The sequence below is a fragment of the Barbus barbus genome (assembly GCF_936440315.1).
Source record: "Barbus barbus genome assembly, chromosome: 35".
NCBI classification, from domain to species: domain Eukaryota; kingdom Metazoa; phylum Chordata; class Actinopteri; order Cypriniformes; family Cyprinidae; genus Barbus; species Barbus barbus.
Window position 1 is genome coordinate 5,680,723 of NC_136763.1, and position 14,847 is coordinate 5,695,569.

The window sequence follows — 14,847 nt, forward strand, 5'->3', positions numbered from 1 at the left end:
TTTAAAGTCCTTTAGGATTATACTTGTCAGACTGTACGGACATGATGATCATGTCACACTATCGGATCTCAGTTGTCATTAATGTCAGATTGTACGACTGCGCGCAAGAAAACTTGTCTGGAGTTTTACATTACAGTGACTGTGAACTGCATTGCACACGGGACCGAAATGATGGCTATCATGAAAAGTATATGAACGGCGGCAATACCAGCATATTTAAGAAGAATAGTGTATGCAGCTCTACACACCCACATGAAAACAGCGGCGCAACCCGTGTTTATATAGAAAAGGCAACATATCAGATGAATTCGGTGAGCGGAGGAGCGCCAGAGTTTATGGCTGATAGAATAATTCTCTAGCGTTAATTCTGCTCATAGCTTGTCTTGAAAAACAGAGACAGTTTGACATTCATCGTAGGCGTAGTCACACTGCAGGACTGTGCGCCAAATCTTCTGACACTGCCAGAATTTCGTCAGAGGTGAAATTTGATCGCAGACTACAAATCAAAGACTTCAAATTTTAGCCTAGGATTATAGGAATCTTTTAGGATTTTTAAAATTTGTCTCAGACGACCAAATCGTGGCCAAAATCGCACAGTGTGAGTCCGGCTTAACAGACTGCAACTTACAATTGCAACTTCATGTGCCGTTACTCCTTTCGAGCAGAATTTCACAAAATTGGTCAGACAGCAAAAATTGGTGAAATTACAGATTCATCTGCTTTGGATGTCTGCAATCCTTTTTCCATGACTGTCTTTCTAGGGCTTTTTTTTTCTTCACAGGTTTCAGGTGTTTCTGATGTGTTGTGTGCTGTGAAATAATCATCACATCTCCTGGGTTGAATTGTTCTGAACTGATGATATTATTAACTAAAATGGTTTGAAGGACGGAATGAAACATTATGAGAGAGGAAGTGAAACAGACTCATGAAAGTCATGGAGGAGAAATGAAATAGTTTAGACTACAGGACGAGGGCAAGCAGGCGAAGGATGCTAATTCAGCAGAAACATAGAAAAACCCATCTGTCATTAAGATGTTTTAGCAATTCAGCACTTAAATACAGCGATCAAAAGTTTGAGGTCATTAAGATATTGTAAGCAAGGTAATATTTTGAAAGAAGTCCCTTATTCTCAGCATGGCTGCATTTATTTGATCAAAATATATTGTGAAATATTATTATTGTTATTATTTAAAATAACTGTTTTCTGTTTTACTATATTTTAAAATCCAGTCTTCAGTGTCACATGATCCTTCAGAAATCAATCTATTATTCTGATTTGATGCTCAAGAAACATTTTTTTATTATCAGTGTTGAAAACAGTTGTGAGGTTTAATATGTCTCTATTCATTGATGAACACCATTTATTTGAAATAGTAAAGATATTTATGTTATAAAAGATTTGTCACATTTGATCAACATTGCTGAATAAAAGTATCAATTTTACTGACCTCAAACTTCGATATAGGTTAGGAAACATGCACAGGTTTATCATAACTTTTGTTGGACATCTGTTTTTTGCATGAATCTTAAAGAGAGTATTGAGATTAGTTAAGACCGAAAGAACTTGAGGAGAATAAGCCAGTGAAAGGAAGTGCAGATGAAGGAGAGGAAGGAGACTTGAGCCAGACAGGTGACTCAATTCAATTCCGTTGTTTTGTTTTTTACATCAGAAAGACAACCCATGACTCTCACATTCTTCCTCTTCTCCTTCATTTCCCTCAGAGGGGGGCACAAATTTTGTATCCCCCTCCGGAAGAGTGAAATTAATCTCCTTCCTGTGTCCGTAAATCCTAAATGCATTTCTTAGAGCTGCAGGGTTATTAATATTCCACCACGAGAGACGCAGACGCTGTGCCCGTGGTGCAACATATACAATTAGCAGATTGAGCAATCTTTCTAAATTAGGTTTGGGTTCCATTTTTGTGCTTCTGCCATTTCATTAAGGACACCACACACACACGTCGTGTGACCTTTCCGAGTGTGTTTTTGTGTGATGTTTCTTTAGATCCTTTGTGGACAAGCATGCACCCTGCTGGCAGCACACTGAAGCATTTACATTTAGGTTTAGCTGTATGGTGAACCTGTGCATTAGTTTGTAATTTGATCAAACCCCTAACCTCTAGCATTATATTTTGAAGTGGAACTCTAACAGTTTGTTATACACATGAATAATGCATCATTTTTGCATATATCTGTTGTTTTATTTAAACCTAACAAATGTCTTTTTGTGAAATGTTATGCTTGAAAAGTGCCATCTTTCTGAAATTCAGTGTTGCTTGGTTTGATATTTTTAATTTGTAATAGCATTCAGACGTTTTTGAAAGTGTGGTTTAGGTTAAATGTTAAATAAATGTTGTGGGCCGTTGTATATTTTGTAGACTGTTAGTGCACTTGAGAGTAAAACTGTGTTTTCCTGAACCCAGGGAGTTCTCTAAAGAGCGTGAGAAGGCGAAGGCTCGTGGAGATTTCCAGAAGCTACGGGAGAAACAGCAACTGGAGGAAGATCTGAAAGGTTATCTGGACTGGATCACGCAAGCCGAAGACATCGATCCTGAGAATGAGGAGGAAGAGGAGGAAAGCAAACGCAACCGTGAGTACCTGAGTACTGCTCTCACAGCGCTGTGGGATTCGTATTTCAGTCAACTAATATAGGTTACTCTCACAAACCATCTAATCTCACTTCATGCTGGCCTGTGACTGTTTATTAGCACATTTCTACATGACAGGAAATAAGTGACGTGCAACCGGCATATTCCTCTCAACTAACAAGTCATTTCAATGCATACTAATAACTTGGCAATTACTGAGCGCTCAATCAGTTCATATTCAGGCAAATGCAGAAAATTATTGCATGTAAGTATTCAGAATTGAACTGAGAATGCTTTTTAAATACCAGATTAGTTTATGAATTTCAATTAAATATGACCTGAGGAGCAAACAGGATCAAATTGGTCAATTTGATTGCACATTATGGAAGTAGAATTAAACATTTATATTACTGCTGTAGGTGTGGTATGCTGTTTATTAAATAATACTTTCACTTTAAATATTAATGTAAAATAAATTGTAAATGTATTTGTATGTAATTTAAGTTTAAGATTCCTGAGCTGCATTTATATGGTTAAAAATACAATAAAACAGTCATATTTGAAATATTATTACAATTTGAAATAACTATTGTTTAAATATTTTTTAAAATATTACTTCAATATTCATTGTCACGTGATGCTTCAAAAATGATCAATTATCAATATTCTAAACAGTTATGCTGCTTAATTTTTGTGGAAACTGACATTTGATGTTTTTTCAGGGTTCTTTGATAAATTAAAGCTTTAAATTAACAATTTATTTAAAATATATTTTTTTCTTATTTTATAAATGTCTCCACTGTCAATTTTGATTAATTTCCGCGTCTTTGCTGAATAAAAGTATTCAATTATTATTATTTTTTTAAGCACAAGGTCTCCAAACTTAGGTAGTGTATTTAATTTACGTTTAATATTAGAATTTTATTTTATGCAACAGTCCATTTGGCAGAATGCAGTATTAAATAAAGATCTGAAACAGTGCCGTTGAGATTGCGGTGCTTAATAGCTGTTCATTATTTTTGCAGTATTTGTGTAGTTAATAAAACTGCTGAACATTTTGAAATATTAAAGAATCAATAGGCCTAATTAGTCAAAACTAATTATTTGTATTTTGTGTCGAATCAATGAAATTTGCTCAGTGAGCGTCGCAGTTTTTAAGGATTAAGGATGACATTACAACCAAAGCTTTCCAACATTTTGTAGCAGCCACAGAGCCATCTTTAATTGGCCCGTCATCCCCATCAAACTGCAGCGTGACACAGAACAGATGTCAGCAAACCCCAAACAGCTGCCTCCGGTGTATTTTTGATGAAATAGTTGAGGAGCCGTCTCTCCTGCCGAAGCGCAGATTTGTCAAAGTCAATCATCTCCAGGTCAGAGGGTTCAGCAGGGGCTGATTCTGGAAACTGGAGAGCTAGGGTTCATCATACTTCCATCCACATTCTATTGCCTCATTTTTCAAACATTGTTTATAACGTTGAGAGAACCTTGGCAGAACATTCTGAGAAGGTTTCCTGTTAGCTGGCTATCTGCTGAGCGAGAGGAGTCTGCTCAGAAGGGCATGAAGTGGAGAAACTGAGCAAAATAAGGACTAATCCTAATCCCTTTTATATAAGCAGCACGCATGATTCTGAGCGGTTAGAGCCGCTGCTACAGCTTCCACTGTCACCGGAGCTCTTTGACTGACCTGTTCTGTGAGAGGACGGTCGGGTTAGATTAGCAGGCTGCTTTCTGAAAGCGTTTTTTTGCTTTAATTGATTGATACAGACCCACAAAAGTCGCTTGTCTGGAAGGCTTAGCATTTATGCAGAACTTATTCTGCAAATGGAAATTCTGTTTCCGCTCACACAAGTCCACAAAATCTCTTAGAAGAGAATATATTTCCATTCATAATCTGTATCTTTGTCTTGTTTTCCTGTAAATGCTGTTGGAAACAAGATAGAAGCAACTGATTTATTATTTACTTGAAAAAACTATATTCACTTTTATATGCAGTTTTATACATCAATTGTAATGTTCTATGCAATTTTGTTTCTTAGTTGAATTTATCTTCAGCGTAAGAAAAAACATGCATGGAAAAACAGGTACTGGTAATTTTCTGCCAGGACATTATCTGTTACGTTTACAACAAGTTTTCATTAACATAGTACCTTGTTTCAATATTTTTACTGAAAAACTAGATTCGGCATGATATAGTCATCATATTTGCAGTTATTTTGTGATTTGAACTTGTTAATTTAGAATCACTATTAGAGATACTATTATAGTTTTTAATTAATATTTAAAAAATTTTATTTAATAATTTTAAATGTTCGTACTTTTGCTGTGTTAATTGTGTTAGTTAATTAAGTATGTTTGTAACTTTTATTATTTTTATTTCCATTTTAGTACATCAAGTTAAACTAAATAAAAATAAATAAAATAAAGTTTTCTTATTCTATTTCAGGTCAGGCTAATTTTATTTCAAGTAGCCAATTTAATGGCTTTAATTTTGAACTGTGATATAACATTCAACATCTCATTGCTGTTGCTTAGACATCAGGAAATACCATAAAATCACATTAAAAATAATTTGAGTAATGACTATTTCATTTGATTAGCCTGCTGTGTACACATTATATTCCTGATCATTTTAGATGTCGGTCTAAATTGGTTGTTCATTTTCGATAAGTCATTTCAATAAGTTAACAACATGCAAATAATGGCCTGCATTTCCAATCAAATATCAAACCGGCGTTTTCATCTCTATTGACTATTTTTATTTGTATTTGATTGTGTAGACTCGATATGAGATATCATTAAGATCTTAAGAGGCCTTTTTTAAAATTTATACACTGATTAACTTACTATGAATGTATGTTGGAGGCATCAGGGTCAAAGGTCAGCTTCATATCATGCACGCATCTCTATCAGATCTCTATCATCTGCACCATTGAATCTCAACACTTGGTCCCTCACAATGTTCCTATATGTTTTCACTGAATTCATTGCAATGTGATCCTAATAACCTGCTCTCACTCACTGTTAACTAACTACCCATCATCCTTTGCTCCCATCCAGCTGACCAGCTGCCTCAACGTTGATGTTGTTGTTTTATTGTTGTTAATTGTTGTGTCGGGGCTGTTCTTGTTCCCGTGCTGTAACCTGTGTCGATGTGGCCACTCGTTCTCGCCCCTTTGACCGTGCCACGGCTGTGCTGTGCTGTGTAAATCATGCATGGGCTTTGGGTGCATGGGAAATGAAGGGGTTACACTGGCCAGCCTGATGGAGAAGAAGAAGAAAGGGTTTAGCTGGTTCAGCCAGTCCTCTGACACTCATGGTAAATCTCCCTCCCACCCTTCTGTCCCTTTCATATGTGTGATATAACTTGATGATATTTATGAATATTACCTGTTAGAAGCCTTGTACAGTGTTTAATAGGAATTTTAAAGTGACTGGTTCTGCATTTAAAATCTGATTGGATTACAAGTACTAGGTAAAAAAATTGACTATTTCTGGTGGGATAATGAATGAATTCACTGATGTTTGTGCACAATGCACATTTCTTAATTTAAAGCCTAAAATGTTTTTAATGTCACTATTGATGAAGATTGTATGATATTTGAATAATAACAGTCTTTAAATTTGAGATATTTAAAGGGTGCCTAAAGTATACTTGCAATAGTTCGACTAGCACAATCAAATATACTTCAGTATATATTTAGAGTGACTTTATTAATACTTCCGCACAAATAAAGTGCATTAAGTACAAAATTAGTTGTTCCAATTTAACAGACTTTAAGTATACCAGTTTAGTATACTAAAAGTGCAATTGCAGGGTATTTTATTAAGTACATAAATATGTAAATGTAAATGTCTAAATGTTTTCAGTATTTTTTGCATTTATCTGTTTAATGTTACTTTTAGGCATATATAGTTGACCTCAAAGCTACCAGAAATAGGCATAAAGCTAAAAACTTGGATTTTCATTGGGTTTCTAACTAATAAAATTACTTTTCACTACTGTTCAAAAGTTTGGGATCACAAAGATTCTTTTTTTGTTTTAGAAAGAAGATTTAAGCAATATTGTATTTTTCTGCTGCAAAATACAATGATACAGTAAAATTCTGAAATAATTTTACCATTTAAAATAACTGATTTCTATTTGAATATATGTTCAAATGTAATTTATTTCTGTAATGCAAAGCTGAAATTTCAGCATCGTTACTCCAGTCTTCAGTGTCACATGATCCTATTCTTTTGAGAGGAATATTATGTTGAACACTTATATTTTCCTTAATATTTTTGTGCAAACAGTGATACATTTATCAAGATTCTTTTAATTAATTAATATAAAGTAAAAAAAGAATATCATGCAGATTATATAAATAGATTTTTTGTAACATTCTAAATGCCTTTACTGTAATTTTGTATTAATTTGATGCATTCTTGTTAAATAGAAGTACCAATTTCTTCTTTAGAAAATAAAAATCATAGTGACCCCAAAATTTTGAATGGTAGTGTATACATATTTGTATTAATCATTGACTTATGCACAAATTGCCCATTTTGGCCTGTACAGAAGTATGTATTTAAGCTAATAATGTCCATGTGTGTGATGTTTATGTGGACGCTGTAGTGTGTGAATGCACTGCTAATTCCTAAATCGTGCTACTTGTGCTTTGCAAGTGTGAGTTTTCCTTCTCTATGCGCTTATGCTCCTTGTGCCCATCAGTTTTTCCACAACATTAGTGTTATCAAACTCCTTGCTTGCCCGTTTCCTCCTTCCTGTACTAATTTAGTCCTCTTATTCTCATTTTCTCAAAATCAGAGTGAGTCAGAGATCAGATCCGACAGGAGTGGGAGTGTAGTGTCTCTCCTACTTAAAAATCCCACTTTAAAACAGTGACAGCGAGCTTCTAACATAGAAATGAGGTTAAACCCAGATCACCAGGCTCATGGTCAGCAGTTTATAGAGCAGTCACAAAAAGTCTGATCACACTCACTTATTACTGTCTTTGGATGTGTCAGAATTCATCCGTATATCCTGCGGGAATGTGAGGGCTTAGAAGAACAGATAGTTTTTACTTTTTGCCTTTGTTTTACCATTTCTGAACTCATGATAAAACTTTTGTCCTTTGATTTGACTCTGTAAATTTCTTCTCAGAACAGTGATGCAAGTTGACTGTCGTTTAGATATCATATTAATAATAACTAACACTTTACATAATGATTCTATGAATTAGCGAATGGAACTGTGGAGACAAATTAATGACAAATATATTCTAAAAACAAAAAGAGCATGGTGAATTGGTCTAATTTCAATGAATGTACATCGCGTGTATGTGGATACAGTATATATAATTTATATTTATTGCATATTTTTACATAATGCATGTTAGCATGTATTTGTCACGGTACGTGGTTGTAGATAAAGCGCTCGACAAGAGTAGACGAAAAGGAGTCTTTAATAAGCATCAACACACTTAAGCATTGAAAATAACATTTAATCCAGGACAAAGAAGAAAAAGATATTGAAAGCTTATAAAGACTGGGAAACAAAGGAGCAAACGAGATGATTAATACAAAACAGGTGATCTAAATGAGCGAGGAATTAACAAAACGAGAACAGGAAATACCAAATAAGGCCAGACAGGAACTAAACAGAAACCAACACGTAACAGTATATGTTTACATTTTTTAAACAAGATGAATAAATGCTGTAAAAGTATTGTTTATTGTCTGTTCATATTAACTATTGTTTATAAAGCAACTACTTTATAAAGTGTTACCACATATACCAAGAAGTCTTGTTAAGTTCAAGATCAAATTGCATAATATCGGAGTTATATTCATGTATTATTATTCTTATGCACATGCAGTTCTCACTCTTTTAAGCCTTTCTCTTTCAAAACAGTGTGCATGTAGTTATATTATAATTGGAGCTTTTGACTGGAATTGGGTTTCACCAAGAATGTGTCTCAATCTTATCTCGTTGAATGTTTTTTCAGGTTTTTGTCCACTAAATCTTTCTTGGCAGAGTATGTGTGAAGTATGTGTTTTAATGTATGTATGATGAACCTTGTGTTTGTGACACAATAGCGAGTATGCCGGCGAGTGAGACAGAATCCATGAATACAGAAAATGAGAAAGTGGAAGATGAGAAGGCAACGTGTTGTGGCCCGACATGGTGAGAAAACTCACAAATACACGTGAATGTATATTTCATCAGTAATGATTGCCAATTGTAATATGCTGTATCAAGAACATATGTGAATTTTCTGGTTTCTGTTTTAACTTTACAATTTGTTTTCATTCACAGTCAAAAAATTTCAAAATCAAAGTTCAGGTCAGTAATTTTGAGATTAGCTCACGCTAATGTTCATTTACAGTTTGTTTACAGCTGCATGTTATTGCATGTATTACTGTGAGCTTTCATCTCGCTAACTAGCTAGCAACACTGAGGTAGAATGTTAGACCGATAGATCAAATGTTAGCTAGCTTGATAGCTTTCTAGCATCTCGCTAGCTATCCTTTTGTCTGTCTATTATGTGTTGAGCATTCTGTCTGTTTAGCTTGCTAGAGAACATTCTAGCTAGCATTCTGTCATCTCAGTCTTTATATGTAAATATTTCACCCTGCTGAAAAAAACAATAGACACCATCAACAAACTTGTATTGGTTTTATGGACCCTGTGGCTTTCTACTGTTAAATGGTTGCCTTCTATAGAGGGCAAACATGTTCACAAGTCTCTGAGGTCCAAGTCAAGTCTCAAGTCTTTGTTCTATTTTTGTTCTTTCAGCTATTTATTGAGGCTAAATCGGTTTTGAAATACTGATTTCACAATACGAGTGTCCTTTATTATTTCTCAGACAATAGGCTGCACATTTCTTTGTAAAACTGAAATATGTCAAATAACAAAACTTAATTTAAATCCCAATCAATCAAATGAATAACACAAATGAAAGAAATCTCATAAACAAACTAAGGCTTTGTCTGTGCTTTTTCCATTTAAAATTAGAGGCAACCACAGCATTTTAAACACAGTCCAAACAAAGATGCTGCACACATGCAGCATGAACAGATTTTAATCTAAATTGGATTGTATAATTTCGTAATTTGAAGCAAAAACAGAATGGTCTGACTTTAGTTTTGTGAAACTATAAAACATATCTGCACGAAACAAAACATCAGACAAGCTGAATTAGAATGCATATTCACTCTTTCCCAGTAGGTGGCGCTTATGGAACAATGGTAATATAGAGTTTCCTTAGTTACCACTGTAAGCAAAGCAGTGCTGCTGTTATGAACACTACTTTAATATGCATTATACAGAGGCAAGATGAAAAGAAAATACCATCTAAACTCTTCTAAAAACAGTATAAACATATAAACTCCCATACCAAATGATTTGTTTTTTACGAGTCTCACGAGTCCAAGTCAAGTCTTGAGTCAGCTGTTAACGAGTCCAAGTCAAGCCGCGAGTCTTTATTTATGCAACTGAAGTGCATAATAAAAATTATTATGCACAGACTCGAGTTTCCATCCCTGATAGAGGATAGGCATTGACGTCACTTTCCCGCCGGAACAAGCCCCCTCAGCAGGACTAAGTGGAAAAAGAGCCTTTTAATAGGGAAGCTGCGAAAAGCTGAGCAAAACAAATGATAATCAGTTTAAAGGGGTCATCGGATGCAAAATTCACTTTTCAAGTAGTTTGAACATAAATGTGTGTGTGTACACTTCCATTCTATAATGATAAAAATCCACCCAGTGTTTTTTTTTTTAAATCCCTATTTTAAAATCCCCTTTCACAAATCAGCTGTTCGGAGAGCCCCGTTAGAATTACGTAGTTCTGTACAGACCGCTCCCACGATAGTTGATTGACAAGACCGTCTTACCTTATAATTTAATTTGAATTACTTTACTGTATTAGTTTTCTGTTTGGCATTCTAGCATCCTGCCTATCTACAGTAGCATTCTGTTGTTCTGTTTAGACTTCTGCCTAATCTTCTAGTGTTTCGTCTAGCGTTCTGTCTTTCTAGCATTCTAGTGTTCTGTCTTGCATTCTATTTTTATCTCCTTCTTTCATTGTATAAATCTGTTGTCATTTTTCTCTGTGTGTCTGTGTTGTCTGACTTCAGTCGGCGCTGGCGTCGCTGGAACCGGATGTGTCGGAGAAATTGTCGTTTGGCTGTGAAATCTGTGCCGTTCTATTGGCTGGTGATCATCCTGGTGTTCCTCAACACTTTGACCATCTCTTCAGAACATTACAACCAGCCCTTGTGGCTCACGCAAGTCCAGGGTGAGCCCTGCATGTGTTTGTGCTCTTGCAATAAATGTAAAAGATCAAGACTTCACATTCTTTCGTCTTTCAACACGTTTGGTTTTCTCCTGTAGATGTGGCCAATAAAGTGCTGCTGGCCCTGTTCACATGTGAGATGTTGGTGAAGATGTACAGTCTGGGCCTGCAGGCTTATTTTGTGTCTCTGTTTAATCGCTTTGACTGCTTCGTGGTGTGTGGAGGCATCACAGAGACCATCCTAGTCGAGTGTGAGATCATGTCACCTCTAGGCATCTCAGTGTTTCGATGTGTGCGACTTCTCAGGATCTTTAAAGTCACACGGTAAGGAATGGAAATTATGTTAATGGAATACGACAAATATTTGTAAAGAGCACAGGACACTTTTACATGGTTTGTTTTTTGCCTTTAGTCATTGGGCGTCTCTTAGTAACTTGGTGGCATCTCTGCTGAACTCCATGAAGTCCATCGCTTCTCTACTGCTGCTGCTCTTCCTCTTCATCATTATCTTCAGCCTCCTCGGTATGCAGGTGTTCGGTGGCAAGTTTAACTTCGACGAGACACACATGAAGAGGAGCACCTTTGACAACTTCCCTCAGGCCTTGCTCACTGTGTTTCAGGTCTGTCTGTGTGCATCTGTTAAGTCTTTAGATTTGATTTCGATGGGATATGTGTTTACGCTGTCATGTGATGTGTTGTTTTCAGATCCTGACTGGTGAAGACTGGAATGCCGTCATGTACGATGGAATTATGGCGTATGGCGGCCCATCATCGTCAGGAATGATTGTGTGCATCTACTTTATCATTCTCTTTATCTGTGGAAACTGTATCCTCTTACTGCTGCTGACTTGCTAACCAAAAAACCCAAAAAACTAAATTTCCTTAAGGAGTCAGTTCATCTACTGGTGGTAATCTAGCTGTGGGTTAGTTGGTTACTATCTTTGGGTTTTTTTTTAAAGAAATGATCACATTTTATTCAGCAAAGACGCATTAAATTGATCAAAAGTGACAGAAATATTTTGTAACCTTTTGTAGTCTTTCAAATAAATGGTGTTCTTTTTATTTTTATGTAAATGCATATAACTTTCTAGTCACCCTGAAAAAATACTCTGCATCACTGTTTCTCCACAAATAATAAGCATCTTATTTTACATATACAGAATATTTTAAAAAGACTAAAATTGCATTTTCACATTTTGCATTCAGAATTGCAAGTATCCCCAGATTTTATCCCAGATAGACTGTTGTTTGCTTATGAGCATCATAATATTGCTGGCTTTCTTAGCACATTGACACCTAGACATTCTTCTGAATGTGTTCTTGGCTATCGCTGTGGACAACCTTGCCGATGCTGAGTCTCTGAACACAGACAGCGATAAGAAGAAAGGGTAAATGATAAAAGCTTGTAGAGGTCATTTAATCTGACGTTGAGTGCCTGGATCTGGTTTCTATGCTTGTGTGTGTTTTTCTTTTTTTCCAAGTGATGAAAACGATGAAAATGAGGATGATGCCAAGGTAATTATTTGTTTTTTGTTTGTATTTGATATTTTTCTGTGTTAGTAGTAGCATATAATAATGTTGGCTTCTCTCCTTCAGGCTGGAGAGGAAGACGAGAAGGACAATGCAGGTAAAGAACTACATTTGCATGTATTTGCACATTGAAGATTATTTTTTTTAAATATGCTTGTTCTGATCATCATGTCCATGTAACAGAGGAGGATGAAGACGAGCCGGACGTTCCTGCGGGGCCCCGCCCACAGATCTCAGAGCTCGTTAAGAAAGAGAAAATCACGCCAATCCCAGAGGGCAGTGCGTTCTTCATCTTTAGCAGCACAAACCCGTATGTGTCACATGGACGTCTGCTCAAACTTACACAGAACCAGACAGGAGCAAAGAGACATGTAGACATTTACATATATACTATACATATATATAAAATGAGTCACTCTCATTTTACGTTGAATTACATTTATCCAAAACTACTTGCACTGCATTCTAGGTATTCACATCGGTTTATACTTTCCCTAAGAACTGAACCCATTGCCTTGGTGTTGCCAGCACCATTGTTTATTATTTGAGTTAGTGTTATTTTAGTATTATTTATATAGCATTATGGCATTTATCAATATTTTGAGTTTTTATATCTTGAATTATATATTTTATTTAATTTTTTTAAAATATTTGTATTTATATTTTTGGTTTTCATTTTAATTTCTTTAATTTTATATATTAGTCAAACGATTAATCGCGATTTATGGCATCCAAAATAAAAGTTTTTGTTTACATAATATATGTGTGTTTATATTTATTATGTATATAAATACACGCACATGCTTGTATATAGAAAAATGTTATATAATATATAAGAAAATGTTTATACATTTAAAATATTTGTATATAATATCAATTATATGAATATAAATATATACATGGAAATATTTTCAAAATATATACTGTATTTGTGTGTGTATTTATATATACATAAAAAATATGCACACATATATCATGTAAACAAACTTATTTTGGATGCGATTAATCGTATGACAGCACTAATATACATTTAGCTTTAATTTATTTATATTTCAGTTTTAGTCATTTTAGTACTTATTTCATTAAGTTTAAGTTTTTTAATCTACTATCAATATTTTATTACTTTTTACAATTCCTGGTATTTACATTTAATCCACGTTTCTGATTACTATTTTCTAATTCTAGTTTCTAATGTCACAAGGCAACTGAATTTTTCGTTTTAAATACTTAGAATAGAATAGCCTTTTTTTAAAAAAAAAAAGCTTCTGAACCCTGCAAACACACATATAGTGTTCAAGATGTGTCTCAGTGTGTCTTTTTCTCTTTCTCTCTCTGTCTGTAGAATTCGTGTCGCGTGCCACAAGCTGATAAACCACCACATCTTCACCAATCTCATCCTCGTTTTCATTATGTTAAGCTCCGCCTCCTTGGCAGCTGAGGACCCAATCAGAAACTTCTCTGCCCGGAATATTGTGAGTACAAATTGCGCACACACAGACGTACACACAAATAATTTGCTTTGGTTACTCATCAATGTCCAAAACTTTGGACATTGATGAGTCACATGCTCGATCAATTCAACTAAAACAACATGGTAAGTGATATTTAATTGTTATCAAGTTAACTTTTTATTTTCACATCCGAATATTGTAAAAATACGACTTATTTTGAATTGGTTAAGAACGGCTCGATGTACCCAGATTGTGAATATAAAAAAAATAAAAAATGTATGATTAAATAAGAGTTTTCCAAAGCATTTACAGATTATAAAATATCAGTAGAGTTGTAAATGACTAGTTGCTTTGTGCATCTGTTATTCCTTCATCTTTTCGTGTTTGCTAACTCTTTTCCTTCAAACTAAGGAAGCTATCTTCACTGAAAGCGTAATATTTTTGGGGTGTTACCGTTACAGACACACTGGTACACCCGGAATAATGAACTGAACTACACCACATATACTTACAGTTCTAAATCTATTCTATTCTGATAAGAAATGATGATTGCTGAATGTCATTGTTAAACATGTACGTTGCTCTTTGCAGATACTTGGTTACTTTGACTATGCTTTCACGGCTATCTTTACTGTAGAGATCGTGTTAAAGGTAAATGTCCTGCCCTGTGCTGGTGTTGTGTGTGGTGTATGTGCAGTAACGCTGTAACCATCTGGTTTATTCCAGGTCCTAGGCTATGCAGATTATGTCTTCACTAGTATGTTTACATTTGAGATCGTGTTGAAGGTAACCTCTCGGCACACAGGCCTAGCTGCATTAACTCCATGTGTGTCACCTGCTACTTCAGTACTACCTGGCTTGATCAATCTCTTTTCTTTCTCTTTTTTTAAACCATGGCACCTCTTTTACTAAAAGACTAAAAGAAAAGAAATGTCTCAGAACATGATAGCACATCTTCATCAAACAAAGCACAAGAGTTGTCAGGTTTTCAGCTTTCTTT

The 14,847-nt window shown here is 35.1% G+C and overlaps 1 protein-coding gene across 1 annotated transcript in view; it reads left to right on the forward strand.

The window, feature by feature from the left end:
• Positions 1-14,847, forward strand: part of LOC306855380 (voltage-dependent L-type calcium channel subunit alpha-1D-like) — a 113,892-nt gene that overhangs the window by 55,709 nt on the left and 43,336 nt on the right. Inside the window, exons 9-23 of the mRNA XM_079394052.1 lie at positions 2,424-2,590; positions 5,833-5,907; positions 8,670-8,757; positions 8,890-8,916; positions 10,709-10,869; positions 10,965-11,190; positions 11,279-11,486; positions 11,572-11,692; positions 12,167-12,254; positions 12,348-12,381; positions 12,463-12,493; positions 12,580-12,706; positions 13,739-13,868; positions 14,439-14,498; positions 14,574-14,633. Coding sequence (XP_079250178.1) covers positions 2,424-2,590; positions 5,833-5,907; positions 8,670-8,757; positions 8,890-8,916; positions 10,709-10,869; positions 10,965-11,190; positions 11,279-11,486; positions 11,572-11,692; positions 12,167-12,254; positions 12,348-12,381; positions 12,463-12,493; positions 12,580-12,706; positions 13,739-13,868; positions 14,439-14,498; positions 14,574-14,633 — 1,603 coding nt within the window. The remainder of the gene's footprint in view (positions 1-2,423; positions 2,591-5,832; positions 5,908-8,669; positions 8,758-8,889; positions 8,917-10,708; positions 10,870-10,964; positions 11,191-11,278; positions 11,487-11,571; positions 11,693-12,166; positions 12,255-12,347; positions 12,382-12,462; positions 12,494-12,579; positions 12,707-13,738; positions 13,869-14,438; positions 14,499-14,573; positions 14,634-14,847) is intronic.